Source organism: Cydia splendana, chromosome 6, assembly GCF_910591565.1.
Source record: "Cydia splendana chromosome 6, ilCydSple1.2, whole genome shotgun sequence".
Lineage (NCBI taxonomy): Eukaryota > Metazoa > Arthropoda > Insecta > Lepidoptera > Tortricidae > Cydia > Cydia splendana.
In genome coordinates, this window is record NC_085965.1 from 10,348,206 (window position 1) to 10,366,895 (window position 18,690).

At 36.0% G+C, this 18,690-nt stretch overlaps 1 protein-coding gene across 1 annotated transcript in view; it reads right to left on the bottom strand.

Annotated features, from left to right (window-relative positions):
- The window catches only part of LOC134791404 (uncharacterized), a 136,435-nt gene extending 118,112 nt beyond the window's left edge, over positions 1 to 18,323 (bottom strand). Inside the window, exon 1 of the mRNA XM_063762423.1 lies at positions 17,639 to 18,323. Within this exon, the coding sequence (XP_063618493.1) occupies positions 17,639 to 18,237 (599 nt within the window). The 5' untranslated portion in view covers positions 18,238 to 18,323. The remainder of the gene's footprint in view (positions 1 to 17,638) is intronic.
- Between the last annotated feature and the right edge of the window lie 367 nt (positions 18,324 to 18,690).

Sequence of the window (18,690 nt, forward strand, 5' to 3'; positions counted from 1 at the left end):
TGATTATATTCTCTGTGATAAGAACTACTTAATAAAGAGTTATTTATTGCGAGCCTCTTTTATTCAAAATTTACGAGCCTACCTTTTTTACAAGCATTTAGGCTATTTCTACCTAATAATGAAATTTAAAATGACTACAAGGATTTATTTTAGCAGAAACTAGATTATAAATGTTGTATGTATACAACATGTGTAATGTTGATTTGAATACAATATACTTTATTTTACCTTACATTGTTTAAATAGAACAACAGATGATCATTCTTCTTTTAATTTTTAATCTTGCCATTAAATTAAAATTATTCTGAATAGAATTTCATGAATGTTGGTTAATTAATGTTGTTGACTCTACATTTATGAAGCGGGTATAAGCGAGGGGAATTGCCACAAAAGGGGGATGTCCAGTGTGATCCACAAATATGTATTCAATCGTTACCCTATTCAGATGTGGTAGGCGGCGCATTGCCATATTGTTTATGAGAGCTCATGACATGACGTAGCATTAGATGATTTTAAGAGGTTTTGCTTTATGGTTTGGTTTGGTTCTTTATAAAGTTCGCGTATACGTTTTTTTTGGAAAATATAGTTTACTTTTATTCATTTTTGACTTACTGTTATTGTGAAAACATATTAAAGTAGAGGTAAAGATACGTAATTCAATTTACGACGTTAACGTATTTTACTTGTTGTCGTCTCAAGGAGCAATGTATGAATTTGTTCCAAAGTAAAGTCTAGTCTATCTAATACAAGTCTAATACAATACAGTAATGCTATCCACCACCTACCTATCCAAATATCCATTGATACAAGTCTTGTCATTTATATTTTATGCGTGCTACCAAAATTATGTGAGCTGGGTTTTAGGACATGTAATGTTGATATATGAACATCTAAGAAATTATAGTTGTGCTTAAAATGATACAGTTTAGTGAATTAAGAGCTCATAGTAATACTAAATTGGGTTTCTGTCTTCTGTTTACGAACTACGCGTGTTGCTTCTATTGTTTGTATTTTTGATTCAATTATTCAATGTTTTATGTGTATGTAGAACCACATATTTAGACACGTATATATATACCTTTGGTAGACAATTTTTAGTAATACTTATTTTTGACGATTGTCATTAGCATCCCTTTGAAAACTCATGTACACGAAGTATCATGAACAGAATGTTTAATTAGCACTTAGGACCCCTTATTTGATATAGCCTCATAGGTTTTGTATTTTTTTTATTTGCTCTGACGATAACAGCACCCTATTTTTTATTAAAATAAATAACAATCTTTCAAAAATCAACCTTACAAAGTACGCTAATATGTGTGCAAAATGATCATGAGTCGATATTTTATACACTGTACCTATACCTGTAAATATACGATAACCATATTTATCAAACTTTATTCTTCTCATACGCGTGTTCAAACGTTTATTTTTCTTAATAATATTTTTCCCAAAGCAGTCTGGCACAAGCGTAGTTAACCGACGCGTTTAAAACTGACTCGTTAATTGAATTCTAAACTTGAACACACTTCACCTCATTTGCGACACAAAAGTTAATTAATTTGAACCGCTCGTGAGCGCACCAGTACTAGTCGATATCAACGTATAGTTGAATTATCGAGAAGATGGAATTGCATTTGTAGTGGTTGTATGCTGATAGTACAAGAAATTAGAAAATTCAAATATAGAATGCCTGTAAACAAACAATACTACTACATATGCAATTCCACGCTCTCGATGATACGACGATACACAGAACACATACACTTAGCAGTAAGTCCTCTCTACAACTTAGAGCTTGTCCTGGCTACGGTTATTGTAGTCACAGCTACAGCATGAAAAGACAGATGGCAATTTTGCGTTGTGTAAGTTTTTTCAGATATAGCACCAGGAAGAAAGTTACAAATTTTTATGTTTTTGGTTACCAATTAACCAAGGCTTTATTAAAAACACAGCCAATAGTTACCTACACCGTATTTCCGAAATTTATTTCCTAGCTTCTTAATTTGTGATTATGCTTCTGAAGCCCTTCTTCCTCTTCTAAATTAGCTATCCACTAGTCACTATTTATATTTTATAAGTTCTATTGAGCTTTCGCATTTAGAGACTGCACCTACTGTACACAAATAGTACTGTGGCAATACAGCGTCTGCGGTGACTGTGACCTGATACTACGTACATTTACAAAGTTCAATAGATTTAAAATACAGCTATTAGACTTCTCTTGGTAATAATTTGTTAGTATAAGAATTCTGTTAATTGAAAATGTTAATTGGTTACTGTTATTAGGCTTCAAGGGCCTAATACAGAATATTATAAAGTAATTAAGGACTCAATAGATAAGTTATTGATATTCAATCAAGTAAACAAATTTACTCGATTAATAGTAGGTGGAAGTTATGGATACCTAACAACATATAATATTAATGGGACTCATAGCAGTAAACAGTCTTGTCCCTATCCCATCTGAACCCACGGGAAAATCAATAAAACAATAGCATGAAACATTACGGACAATGAAAATAAATTGAAACCAAGCATTTACAAATTTGAATCTTAATGCTCAGACTTACGTTCTATGCGGTATAATAGTATACATTATAATCCATGGTACCCCGCAATTAATACGAACATAAATCACAGGATAGCCGCCATTATGTTCTATTGTAGTGGATAGCATTACAACGATCCTATACCAGTCCTGGCGGTGCACGGTGCTGTTACGCGAGCGAGGACTAGTTCAGTTAGCTGAACAAATTCAACGTGACCTCAAGATCTGTGTCAACTCTATGTGACCAGAGAGCCCATTTAAACTGGTTAGCTTAAGCCTTCTACTCGTACTCACTCAAGTTCGGTAAGCAATTTGAATGACACCCTTGTATTCCCATATCGAACCCGGTAACTTACAATTTAGGGAATCCAGTTCGTGTGTAATTCGATATAATATCTAGATTCGTAAACGACTGTATTTAATTGGAGATCACACGTACACTGGTCCGCTTGTAACTGGGAATAATAGTACAAGTCGAGGGGGGAAGCTTTATTCACACGATACGTTAAAATGAAGCATTTTTGGCACGTGTTAAGTGGCCTTTTTATTATTTTGCCCAACGACTACAATTATACGAGCACACGCATCAATTATCTACGACAATGAAGATTTTTTATAGGATACAAATAGATTTTGATAGGCTTCTGGCGTTTGACGTTTGTATAATAAGTTTAGTAATAGGTACCTAGACAGAAAGACACGTAATCCTAAGAAGTTCCCTTAAACATTCCCTTAAAATATAGTTACAAAATTACGCATATGCATCCATATTGATGACACATTGATGATGAGACACACTCCAATATCACATACCGTTACTTTGTACCTAAAGTATCCAAAGTCCCTTAATAAGAAACTTCGTAAACAACAGTGTTCTACATTGGCAACTTAATAAAGGAAGAACATTTGAATATTGAATACAATGATACATCGCGAACTGGTGAATAATACGAGTCAAAGGTCGTCCGTATCCGTATCGACACTGTTTATAAAACAACGCTTTTGATTTCAATAACAAATTAGATAAGGGTCATATAAGTCCCCAAACAGAGAGTACGATAGTGTTTCTGTCGAAAATAAAACAGTTTATTTATCTATACCAAAGTCTATTCTTTTTGCCTATACCTAGAAGTAGAGGCGGCGAGGCATAGAAGGGTCGTGGCGTCCATATGTAGAACACAAAAGCGCTAAGTTTAGGTATACCTACTAAACTAATTTAGGCATATAACTGTATTTGCCTCAGCCCCCTAGCTTATTTTCAGAGCACCACCTCTACACTAAACGAATATTGATACGGTCTTAAGCTAAATTACCTACAGTTTTAAGAAATTTACCATTTTTTACGATTTCAAGTTGTATGAGGAACTGCGGTGTTCCAAAGATCATCAAAAATTATTATGCAGCCATCAGAGTTATGGCAATAACTGTCAAAGCGAGCCCTTTTAATAAATTGAAGGGTCCGTTCAAAACAACTGTCGGGGACACGCAGGGCACGACAATGCCCGCGGTTTCCATTAATCATATTATGTAATAGAAATACCCCTAAACTGTAACGAAATTTATCTATAATTGAAATTATGAATAGACAAAAAATGGAGCATCTGTTTATTTTGTATTGAATTTATAAAGGTTTTGCCTGTCCTGGCATACATTAATTAAAAATCCTTTATTGTTACGTGGGCGTAACTCAAAATCTTACTAACAGTCTGTAGGTACATACCTACCTAAAATATGTTTGATTTTAAGTAGAAGGGGGAAGAGATATGCCACAGAATGTCAATTGGAGAAAAGTCATATGCCATATACATATTTATAAAACGTGTACTACTAGAGTATACTTCATTCAGATTTTTTTTATAATTCAGGAGTTTTTCATTACGTTTTGATTGCATACTACGTGCATATTTTGTTGGTTTAAGACTCTTTGAACTAGCATTTCATCAAAAACACCTGAATTTAATACTGCGTAATAAATAATTACCGAGAGATCATTACGAGCACGATTATGAACGTAATTCCGCAGTCTGATTCATGAGTGATCGGAAGCAAGCGGCAGCATGTTTTCTACTCAGTCTCTTTCAAAATGCCGTAAAGGCCTAAAAGATTCAACGGCACTAAATCTCTTTATTCGCTAGCTGGCAGTTTTATTATTCTGTTTTTAAAACCATTCTTCGATTCAATAGCGCCGCTGAATAATGTCTTTTGAACTCGTTCCGCTTTATGAAGCTCTCGACTATTTTACGATTTATTTGCAAGGAATCAATAACGAACGGCGAGATACACCGCTTTCATTTAACGTTTAAAATTGATAGTCCCAGCAACGGTAGCAAGATCGCCGTAATCTGATACGTTACTATTGATGCTGACTGTACAATATAACGTACAGTTAGCCAAGAAAATGGTCTACCACTTTTCGACTCTATCATCTGATCGATAGAGTCGAAAAGTGGTAGACCACTTTCTTGGCTGACCGTACGTATAGTAAATTAAACTACATTATATGTATTTAATGGGCTTTAAAAATAATTATTGTATCTATAATAAATACCCAATAAGTATAGGAAGCATTTATTACTTACGCATTATACTTAGGTAGGTATATTGTATTTTATTATGAGGAAAGGAAAATAGTAACTTTTAGTATCTATTGTACCTACGGAAGATAAAAATACAGCGTGTATTTTTGATACGAACACAGTCATATTCATATTCAATTCAATATTTATTTATATTCAATATTTTTTATTGTAATTCTATGGAAGTTTTCTGGAATAAAACAATTTCATTTCATTTTCATTTCATTTCATTTCATTTCATATTCTTCGGGCATTATAGGCCCAAATAAATTAACCTACATATATTTGATTTAAAATTACGACTTATATTTTCCCTTACAAAATAATTCAGTACGTATTCATCACTACTTTGTTTTTATTCAATCCTTCGCACTTAAGGGGCCCACTGATTAACAGTCCGCCGGACGGTATCGGCCTGTCAGTTAGAACAAAATTTTGACAGTTCCGAACAACTGACAGGCCGATACCGGCCGGCTGACTGTTAATCAGTGGGCCCCTTTACTGAAGCGACGTCACAATAATTGTCACAAGTGATCTACGCAGTACACTACCGCTCGAAATATTTAAAAAAAATTAATCCGCTCTTTAAATCTATAGGTATTAAAAATTAGATTCTAAATCATTTCATTGCATTAAAACCCGGCACGTTTAACTTTGCGGGTGTATTAAAAATACACGCTTTATAACCTCGTTTATTTACGATACAGTGTAGTTGTTAAGAACACAATTAAAAATCAAACGTTTAACGGCGTTAAAAGCTACAAACATTACAATTTCGACACACAAATCTTACTAGCGTAGAATAGAACGTACATGGCACAGCCTATGAAACTTTCGATACGCAAGAGCGAATGAAATTAGTCATTACTGGAGAAGAAATAAGAACCGAAGCAGCTGCAAGAGATAATGTTGCACGCGAAGTGCACGATCGTGGGTCAGCCGCAGCGAGGTCACTGAACGAAATGTCAGACAGCCGGATCCGTTTCACTGGGTATTTGAACGTTATCAAACCATACTAATATAATAAATTTATTACTCTCAAGTTGACAGTAAATTGTTTTAATAAGGAGTGGTTACCAATTTGGTCTAAACTAAATTAAACAGGCAGTAAAGTATCGTTCTAAGGCTCGGTATACCTATCATTGGACGAAAGAATAATGAAGCTATAGATGGCTATACCTAAGTATATTACTACTTACTTGGTATAAAGTTAGCTACGTATTACGGCGCTAAACTGCATTAGTTATCAAGCCAAAAAGCCTGCGAGCAAAAATATCACATAATTAATTAGATTCTCTACCTCTAACTGACAGAAATGGGCCGAAGACTTGTTGCACAAAGTTGAAAACATAGTAGTAACATAAGTATTAAAGTAAGATGCCGAGTAACAACTAAACAACATGGAAGATGAAAATATTTTCTATTCGTAATAACTACACATTAGACAGAGTTTTACAAAGAGCTATTTACCATTACGATTTTATATGATTTCCACATAATAGTTTCAGTTCAAGGGTCGGCCATTACAGCTGACAATTTCACACGACGCGTGATGCGCTGACCCCTCATCACTCGCGACGATAATTTACATAATGGCCTTGTGGATGACGGTGAAAGATGCTCATCGTGACGAATACTTCTCTCTAATGTTCTATTTGGGCGAAGCTCACATTATACACGATTGAAAATAAAAGGCGTGTAACATTTCCGATGGTACCTTTGAATGAATTGTTTCTTATTTTCTTGAAACTAATGTCAGAATAGAATAGAATCATTTATTGCATGTCACAAACCTATCTTAAAGGTGGTACATATTATTGGGTTAGTTTAAGTTTAAGTGACGCCCTGTAAGGACACAGCAACATATACTACAGTTAACTTAAAAAGTCATTATTCCGCGGAAAGTTAATATTCACAAGATTAATCAATAAAATACTTGTATTCACGGTGTGAGGTTGATAATGATAACACAACACAACAATAACAATAACAGAAGAATGCCCAGGAACATTTCGTAACCTACTTCGGATTTAGAGTTCTATCAGTAAATACGTGACACAACCACTTTTGTTAACAAAGCACTTAACGTAAATGAAAGTGTTTAATGTGCTATTGTGTAATGCAACCTATTTGTCCGAATAATGCCTACAATGGAAATATATGTAGCATTACGTGTTTCTTCTTTCTTAGTTCTTTATGTCGGAAACGTCATCGTGTTGCGTAATCTCTGATACAATAATGATACGACCGTTCATCATATTTTCTCATATACAGATTAAAGCATAATGTTGATAATTTTGATATATATGGAAGTTCAGGGAATAAAAATAGATACCACAATAGTAATCTTCTTCCATAGGTATGGTATATGTACCTATACAATTTCAGAGACGTAAACCCGCCCTCTAAATCAGTAGGTAAGGTACATACCTACGTAACGTTTGTATGCTCATCCCTCTGCAGTTGGCGTGTTTTTAGCTACCTGCCTACTTATACGTTTCATTGGAAATTACAACATTAATTTTGAATTAATAATAATTGTAGAAAAAAAGCAAAAAATATATTTAAAGGTATGGGTGATATAGGTTTTTACTATAGGTACTCATAAATATTCAGATATTAAATGTTCTTTTAATTTTGTTAACTTTCCTATTTACGAGATCTGTAGCAGCATCAATAAATATGTATATATTCCTTTAAGTAATGAGTGTTATAAAATTAGGTTATTACCAATATCTTATTCAAAGGGAATCCCCCAAACAGTGGTGCACATAAATTATATCGTGATTAGAGCCGTCTCATTTTAACACTGTTTAATTGCCTACCTAATTAACTGTATAATGAAACAATTATGTGTAATGAGACGTAAGATAAACCGTATAATATCCAAGAGATTTATTCCGTAAATTTGAACGGTGCAACCGCATTCAATTAAAAAAATCCTGTTTGGATATTCAAATGCACTATACAATCAACTGTGTGTGTATTCAAACAACTGTGTAGTAGTCTCACGACCAAGTAGGTAATGAATCAAAGTAAATTAATAGAGTATAACATAAATGTGGTTAATCTCATCGGCGATAATTAGGAGCAACATTGTTGATTTATCTTGGTTGAATGAACATTCAGATAAACTGCGGTAACAGAACTGAGCGCACTGGTTGGTCTGAGTTTGACGTATCTATTCCAAATTTAATGAATAGTTCGTTGTTAACGTCAATTAAAGCTTTGTTAGTTACATTCGTTTAAAGCTTGTTTGTATACAGGGTGACCTTAGCCATTGGACAAACCCTGAAATACCACGTAGGGTTGCTTCTCAGAAATGCTCTAACGGTAATATTTTTTTTATTAGAACAAAAGATAAAAAAATAAATTAACAAACAAAAGTTATTAAAATAATCGACAACAAAAAGAAAGATACTGTATTAACATACTGTGTATACGGCAGTGCTTTTGACAATTCGTTTGAAAATGTGCGGCAATGATGACATTTGTCAAAAGTCAGAATCTTATTAATGTCATAAATAAAAAAGATAATCAAAACGGTCGAAGAAGGTTACCTCAGGAGCTACACATACAGTTTGCTCCAAATTAAAAAAAAACGTAATTTGTTAATTTCTTCGTAACCGCTACACCGATTGTTATGATACTTTGTATACTGGTTCTAAATACCCTAATGCATATGTACATTTTGGCTTTTTCCAATGGCTAGGGACACCCTGTATATCTACTATCTCTTTGACATTTATGTAGGTATATTTATTTATTGTTGTTGCCCTATAGATATCGCTGTTCTTGCGCAAACTACGAGTACCAATTAAGAATTATCCTGAGGCCAATGCCAACTTACATTTTGCCATCAAAATTAAGTATATCTAAACGATGTCATTATGTCACCATTCGGCCGTGCGTCTCGCTAACGCCAGTACATGTACGGACAAGTACGAGCGAAATGTACGCACGAATGATAACTAAATGACATAATTTAGAAATCATTTCGATGTCAGAATCTAAGTTTGAATTGGCCCCTATCATATAACCTAACCTAACTTATATTATACATGAGAGCCGAATATTCAACAAAATATTATCAAACTGCACACCTGACGAAGCCCAAGCTCAAGTGCGGGCAGTTCGAAAAACTCGCGCGGCTAGATGTTGATGTCAACTTGAGACTTGAGCCAGTCTTCTCCGAGACCAAGGGGACAACGCCGTCCTCGAAACGTCGGAGGTAAATCTTAAAACTTAAATACGCGATTAAGTCCTGTTGTGCAGTTTGATAATGTTTAATAATCGTGAAAGTTTAAATCAGTATTCAACAAAATAGTTCGTTAAGCAAGTAAGTACTTAAGTAATCATTTATTGTCAGATTGTGCATGTCAGTTTACAGTTGTTACAATATTATTAGCCGGAATTTTTTTAAATGAAATTATTCTCCATATTGTAGACAATAGCGAAATGTTAAAATCGCGTGCCATATGTCCGCCGACACGGAACGCTCATTACCGAACAGCGAACACTAACGTGTCTAGCGTGCCCTACACTATTATCGTGCCTAAATGTTTATACCCAACGATGTACTGCAATCCAACTTTTAACGTGATTTCCTCGCTTGATTAGAACTATTAGAAGTTATGTCTGTTCATTTAATTACTTACTAATTTTGTAAGGAAGTAACTAATTCAACACACATAACAAAAGTACGTATGTAATTATTATCTTTACTTTTTTACATTATTTTTTCCTTTAATCATCGAATCTGTACAGTAATTTAAGGAAGTTTAAAATTTTAATCAAAATAAACGTAGGTACTAATTAATTATACCTATATAAAAACTGTGGGCATTTGTGGTTCTGAATTATATTTATCGTTCGTCAACATTTATTTTGTACTCATATTTTCCACTACCTACTTCAATTACATTAACGCAATTACGTGAAAAGAGTTCGTTTCTATAGGAATTCGATTAGAGTTGACAAATCGCGAAGTCAGGGCGAACCTACATTCGTTGGCACTTTCACCGACCGCGACCGCAGCGCAGGCGACACTCGCGCGGAGATACTTTTGTGTTGAAAAAGAAATCCAGGTGATGCTCACCGCACTATTGTAAGATCGGAAAAATAGTCAAAAAAGAGACTTATATATAAAGGTCATACAAAATTTATTTTGTATTAAGCTTTTAAATAAATTCAATTTCAAAATTTGTTTCTAAGTTTATAAAGGTCTTGTAAAAGTATAGGTGCCAATTTGTTAAAACATTAAGATCCTTAGAATTTTGAGACTCCTGTAAAATAAATATCTCATGATCTGGTCTGATGGCAGGAAAGGATTGAATATGGATCCAATGAGGACGCCTTTGTCCAGCAGTGAAAGTATAAAAAGTATTTCGGCTAATACAATGAGTAAATAGACTAGAACTCCATTAATTAAGTGCGTTGTAATATGCTGTATTCCTTACTGCCAAAAATAACCTCGTGACGTATTGCTAAAACGAGACGACCAAATTTAAATGGAATTTTATGAATTCATATCTAGTCGTTTTTCTAACGAATGCTAACAAAATGATTAATTAAGTATGTCGTTTGTACATTTCTAATTTATTTCCAGTGGCGTCTCTAGAATATAAAACTCAGATTCTTCTGTTACTCTGATTAAGCGAAACGATTTCCATATTTTATGAAAGTGTTATAAATATCTGGTTTTAAAATATTTACAACTACTAAAAGCTTGGTGTCGCTTTTTACAATGTTAAGCAATGTTAATTGCTTAATTAAAGCAGGTATGTCACACGAGTTTCTTAAAATGCATAGGTAATGCTATTAAAATCTTAAATAAATGTAAAATTTTCGAACAATTATAGCCTTGAGCAATTAAAAAGTTAGGTAGTTTACTTCTACTATGTATATGTATCAAAAAAAGAAAAAAATACAATGTATCAACTAGCATCCAAATAGGCTGTTACTAAACATCGACATTACTGTAATGTATCTCATAAAATACCTCATTTCTATTGTAGTGCCCACTAAATAAAATCCCAAGCAATTTGTAACTAAACAATATCTATCTACGTCGGGATTTCACAACGCAAGACCACAACGACCAGAGCTGGTCGTATAGCTCTATTTCATTCACATAACATTTTTACTCGACTGTGAGCTCGACGATAATACTAACTTGACCTCTAGATTTATGACAGCTATGTAGAGTAGGAGTTCAAACTTATTCTAGCCTAGTACTTAAAGTGGCTGGACAGCATTATGAATTGGACTGTGCTCTATACGAGACGCTTGCGTAATTTTAGTGTTTTAAGGTCATACAACTGAAGCAAGTCGTCGGCATATGGTGTTAATAGATCTAAATTTTAAATAAAACCTAGATATATCTACCAAGGCCGAATCAATATGATGAAAGGTTGCTTGCTCTCAAAGAAGTTACTTTGGAAATGAGAACGTTAGATTCCGTCTAAATTAACTTTGCACCGACTTAAACAGAGCAAAGTGTGTGAGTGTTATTATTCTCTTTATTTATTTTTCGTCTTAAGTTAGGTTATTTATAATATGAATATAAAAGTAAAATATAAAAACCCTTACAAAACGATAAATAATACATATAAACTGTGTGTTATTATTATTATAAACGTTGTATTTTCCTAGAAATTGACATTGTTATGATTATGATTATGTTAGGCCACCCTTTCGTATGTGCAAATAAGTACATGCAAACTTAGTTATATAGTGGCATAAATAGTTGGTCCGACTCTATTCTATGATAAAATTTTACTCATTAGGTGTCAATATTATTCATTAATTTCACGATTTTCAGACATTAGTAATCTTGGTTCTGTTTCGTTAAAATATTTTTTATAAGTGGATTATATACATAATATTAAATATTAAATCTGGTATAAACCTGACTGAGCCGAGACTGTTTAAGACCGGATAACGAAGAGAAAAGACGCTTTGCCTGCCAGTGGAAATCTCTAAGCTTTTAAATAAATAGTAAAACGAATATATATTTCATTACAGGGCCGAAGATTTTTGTTCGTGGGTGCGGACAAACGTACAATGCGCTCGCAAATTGGATTGCATCGCCGACCGAAGTCGCAGTAATTGGGTGCTCGGCTAGCTCGGCCAACAGTCAGGCCCAATCTCTACTTGGTGCACCAGTGAAAGACTAACATAAAATGTTCAATTTTAAAGTAATTGTTTGTCATTTGATTTGACAGGCAGAGTTTAAGACGCAGTATGCCAATGATACACGTACGAGACAGGTATTTTTAATCAATTAGTAATTTTGTACTAATAAGACACTTACTTATGCAAGTCAAAATCAATATCTAGGAAAGTCTCTGGGAGTCTGCGTGCGCATTTTGAATTTAGGTTGTTGGAAAGATTCGGTGCTATACATCAGTCAGTCAGTAGAGCGAAAATCAGCTACAGTAGAAGCAGTAAGTACACCGCAATAGCGTTCAAATGGCTACAAAAACTTGAAAAATATGCCAGTACTTCCAAGCACGAAGTAACTCAAAGTAACGGTTAAGTCAATCCACTTTCGTTTACTTACTTTAGTTTCCAATACAGATTTTTTCTAGCGAGTTTGGCGCAAGGCCCGTGCTATTAGGATGTTGGCGACGGGCCAGAATCGCGCGAGGTGTATGTTTATTTGTAAGCTTAACATTCAAGGAAGTGTAGAATCTTGGAATAGAAATCCGTTTTAGTATGGAATGATCACCCAGTTGTAGGGAAATGGGATTTTATACACGCGATAGGCCATTGATTATGAGAAAATTATGCGAGAAAAACAGCGCCGGCTCTTTTAACCGTCTCATCAGGCAAATGGAAGCGAGCGGAACTTTGTATTTTATGATCCAAATAAGTTGGGTCAGTTCAAAAACGGCAGCAGTATTCGGAATAAACGTAAATAATGTTCTCGAATTATAAATTTACTGATTTACCTTTCACCTTTGCTTTGCTAGTACAGGAGATGTTTTATTGGATGATTGATAATAGAAATAAAATAGGCCATGACATTTAATTACCAAGTTTTGTTGACATCAATGTGGCAGGTCATCGATCACTATTATGAAATCTGTAACAATTAGCTGATGTCTATACGGATACTTTTGATTGATGATTGAAACATAACAGAGTTCAGAATTTGGTCCATCGGTTTTGTTTCTACTAGGTAGCAACACCTGCTTAATACACATATAATGCTACATTAGTTTTAATTTAATCAATGAAAAACTTTACTATACAAAACAAAATGATCTCGGAAACAAATATATTCGGAATAAATAACGCTCGCTTTGCAAACACTGTTTTTTTTAATGCAACGCAGGAACTGCTGAGTCATTAATTATTTCTTTAAAGTCGCTGACACTGGTAGTCAGTTTAACAGCAGCAATTTAGCTGTGATCTAGAATAGGTATGACAATTCGCGGATGCGCGCGCGTCCCGCTTCTCAGGCTCGCGGTATTGACCGACAAACGCTTGGAGGACAGGCTGTTCTGGGGCAATCTGGCGAAATTCGTGAGTGAATTCAAATTGCAAAGCGGTAGTCACGTGCCAGTACTGTTTCTATTTTGGCGTGTGTTTGACAAGATTTCTACTTAAGGTGTTTTAGGGTACCGTAAAATATGCATACTCAAACAGTTTTATATGTGAAAACTATATCATAACTCGCCATATATCATCATCTTCCTCGCGTTGTCCTTGGGAGCCTGGGGTCCGCTTGGCAACTAATCCTAAGAATTGGCGTAGGCACTAGTTTTTACGAAAGCACCTGCCATTTGACCTTCCAACCCAGAGAGTAAACTAGGCCTTATTGGAATTAGTCCGGTTTCCTCACGATATTTTCCTTCACCGAAAAGCGACTGGTAAATATCAAATACCTACTTCTTCTTCGTGGTCGTGATCTCATGTCTGAGGGACGTGACTCCTATGGGTTATTCTTCCTACCACTGCTCTCCAGGCCTCTCGATCTTCGGCCATCTGCATCGTTGCCTGGAGCGAAGTCTGGGTAATATTTTGGACCACATCTGACCATCTACTGGGTGCACGCCCTCTACTCCTTCGTCCGTCGACACTCCCGGTAATAATGCGCCTTTCTAGCGTGTCCGTGCCGCGTCTGACTGTGTGGCCGAAGAATTTGAGGAGTCTTTGGGTACAGATGGTGGATAGCCTTGTGGTGATATTGAGCTCCTCTAAGATAGACTCGTTTGTGCGGCGTTCAAATACCTACATAAATTCCGAAAAACTCATTGGTACCTACGAGCCGGGGTTTGAACCCGCGACCTCCGGATTGAAAGTCGCTCGCTCTTACCGCTATAGTTCGTTTTTTTAGCATTAGAAATAAGGTAAACAATCTTGATGTGTCTTTTAATTGAAAAACACATTTTAAAAATAAGTTACGGCAAATATGTAACAATTATGAATCTAATATACGATCATTTATATTCTTGCTTTCATAAGTAATAGTTACTGATTAATAAAATGTTTTTAAATTAAAAGACATGTCAAGATCGCTTACCTTCTTTCAAGTTCTTTCTAATGCTAAAAAAACGAACTATAGGCCACCAGCGCAACCATATACTTATATCAACATGCCAATAAAAAAAAAAATAAGTTTCGAATTATACGCAAAGTAGGTAGGCACATTTTATGATAATCAATAAAAACTAGTTGGGGAAAATAAGTTAGGCTAGCCTCGTCTGGAACAATTTGGGATTTGTAATAAATATTAAATACCTGCATCATTACTGTTGGAGTAAGTAAACTGAAGGTTATCCAAAACTCAATTAATATACTTCGAAATTTCTGAAAGCAGTTTAAATCATGTATAATATTGAACAGACTTGTGCTAATAATGATAGTAGAGCAGATTATTGTTTTTGTAATCGCAATCATTGTTTTGATTAACGGGGAATTTGAAGAGAGAGAGAAGGTGATAGGTATTTAGTTTCTCGCTTTCAAGAAAATATCAGACCCGGCGAGATGCTCTGAGACTTACAGAAAACAATTTGAATAAGGTTTTTAAAATTGGACCGCACCTCCATGAAGGTTTGTTGGTAAGTACTTCCTTAATTCAATATGCCGGAAGGATTAATCGAGGAAAGCTTTTAAAAGATTTGGCATTAGTAGTTAATACCCAGATATTTAATCCGTGTAAGGTTAAGTGGAGTTTAAATGCCAAGGGAAAACAATAATTTGAATTTAATGTCATAGATAGATGAAATGTCAATTGGTTAACCCCAGTCTTAAAAAGTTCTAAAAGAGCGACAATATTTTAGCCTAACATTAAAGCAAGTATTAAGGCATGCACCTACCTGTGTAGAATCCGCAATCGAATGCTGTTTAGTAGGGCACAATGCAATGTAACATGCATGACCTGAAACCTGAAACCTACCGCCGCCCTACACACATTATTCTTAAAGTTGACAATGCAGCGACCTAGTACGGAATGCTTCGATTGTTAGTATACCTATTCTCTTTTATATTTGTGACAATTAAATATCCTATACCTATATTAGTTATATTTGTATTGTTCTATTTACAAACTATAATATTTTTCTAACTCGAAGGGTAGAATGACACCTGTGATCTCCATGTAAGTAATTTATAACCTAAAAACGCCAAATCTCGCAAAATTGTATTGAAATGACAAGTGTCATCCTACCCTTCGAGTTTGAAAACATTATAAGTATTATAACTTTTATTTTTAGATCCATGTAGGTACAGACCTACATACAGTTAATTGCTTTAAAAGAACTTAAACCCTCGACCTATTCGTACTGGTAGAACAATTAGTGCTCTAAACTGAGCAATTGCAGTATCCACTCAATTTAATCTCTTTTATCGTTTAGACGACTAATTCTAATAAAAAAAATTATGTGATATAGTCCTTACTGGAAGTAAATTCACTCCATTGAGAATAAGCTAACATAAAAATAAATTCAGAAGTAATGATCTTTTGTTTACCAAGAAACATGAGGTAACACAGATAGGTATATAGGTATGTTTTTTACCCTTAAATTCCTTGTTTCTAATTATAATTACAAACATTGAAGATTGCTTTGCCTATACCTGCTTTCAGAAACTCAATTAAACAGTCTCTCAACTTTCGCAAACATTAATAAAGACTCAGCTTATTTCGTAAAAGTTTTATACTTCTAATCCCTACCCACCGACCCGGCTCAGCCTACATGCTGCAACTTTCCACCATGTGCTAGCAAAACCAGTTTCTCGACAACTACTCCTACACTACATTAACCTATACTCGTAGGTACAATCACTTTACCATTTTTATAAATTTATCACGTACTAACCGATGAAAACTAGTGTTTAATTATTTAGTAACGTTTGATTGTAGATAATAACGTCAGGTGCTTGTTATTACCAAGTAAAATGATGAAACATTGATAATATTTACCTACATTATTTTTTTGTTTAGCTGTTTTGTTGATTTTTCTTTCGGCACATACATACCTACACCCGACGTGAAATTTTTGTTTTATACTCCCGATAGGTAGGTACTAAAATAACAGTTTGATTACCCAAAATTATAAAATCGATCTGTACTTGCAGAGGATGATAGGGTTACCAGTAAATTAATCGAACTATTTTTTGTCTGGGATTTAAAAACAAAGCTTTAGCACGAAAACAATCCAGCTTTCATATGTAAGAAAATAAACCTACACGCTAAAAATAGAAACCTTTTGTAATCAAAATACATCTTGCAGATAGACGGCATAACGTTACATAATCATAACAAAGACGAACGAAACTAATGAACGCACGTGAAACGAATGTTCCGTACTGTATTTTAGCATAAATTGTAATACCAATTATATACGCTTTTCAGAAACAGAAGAGTATGTCACAACAAAGCCATTTACTGATATATTAGACTCAATTGTGTTGAGTTAAGATTGAAATTATAACAATTTCGATTTTTTACTTAAATCCGATGTTTATAAAGATGTTAATCCCGAGCACGCTAACAAAAGACTTCAACGAACGTAGCGCACGTAAGACACGCGAAGACGATCGCTAAGGTACGGTTACGAGAGGATTTATGTTGCATTCATGCGTCGTACGTGTATGTACCTTACCTATCTCGATCTCTGTTGTTCCGGCTGTTGTATACACGCGAGACCGCCTTTCTCTAAAGCCGTAACTACAACCTGACCGACTAATGAGCATCTTTGTCCACAATCGAGTGTCAACGGTGTAAACACCTAGATATTACTGTATTTACTGTTAAACTTCTGATGTGATTATGATGAGATGCGCTTTAACCTTAGGAAGTATGAAACATTCGCAACAACAAAGATTATCAAAGCATTCCTACCCTGCATCCTGTTTGAAATTAAAATTAGCCACTCGAAGTGAAATAATGTCCATTTCTAACAGTGCCGAGCCTATCCTTGAATGTTTTTACGGCAGTAGATCATGATAGTAAGCGTAAACACATTGTTTTATGAGGTTTTCCTAACTTATAGACAATTACCTGAGTGGGATGGGCTGGAAGGGGAACCTATGCGCAGGAGGATGCGGCGCGATGATCGGCGCCACCGACACCGGCACCGGCAGCGGCAGCGGGTGCGCCGGGGGTGGCGGCAGCTGCGGCGGGGGCAGCGTGCTGTACGGGGGAGGAGGCACGCTCTCCAGCAGCTCCGGCACACGGGGAGCCCGCGCCCGCCTCGTGCGCCGCCGCCGCGCAGGCTCCTCAGTCTGGCACTCCGCGCTAGCAACACTCCTCTCCCGTTCGGTCTGCACCGCACTGTTTACATTACAACTGACAGGCGCATCCTGCACTTGCACTATCACACTTGACACGACATCTTCGGCCGGGACTCGCACCGAGACCGCCTCGGCCGGAACGGGCAGCCGCATCTCGTGGCGGGATATCGAGCGTGGCGCGCGCGCATGACGACCGCCGCTCGGCGACTGAGCGCCCCCTCTCTCGGCTAGGGCTCCGTCGGTGCGGGAGCGCGCGAGGGGCGGCGAGCGGCACTCGTACGGCTGCCATAGCAGCGAGGAGAGCGCCTCGGCGGCGGACAGCGGCGGCCCGGACAGGGCGGTCAGCGCCAGCGCGCCGCCGCTCATCCCGCCACCATCCGCCGCGCCCGCGCACCAGCAGCGCGCCACCCGCCACCGCTACCGCTACCACCTGCAACAAACAACACAACACGTTTAGCGAAAACGTCAAAATCTCTTTTAGCCGATACAGGACGGGATATATCAACGCGTTGTGCACTCATTCGTTATTGCGCAAGCGCAGAACGTGACAACCGATATCGAAATCATTATACGTATTACAAATTAAAGATATCTTATTGATACGGTTTTAACACCCCCTGGCACTGATTAAAATAACCGACTTGGTTTCACATTACATCTCAAAACTTTTTTTGTAGTAAAAGCGTTGCGAGACTTGCACCTTTTTACATGTAATGTTTTTGATGGTTGGTATTACATGTCACGTTTCTGAATACGTCTCCTGATTGGTTTCCTATAAACCAGTTAGATTATTTTAGAAAAATCTATGAAAATATTACA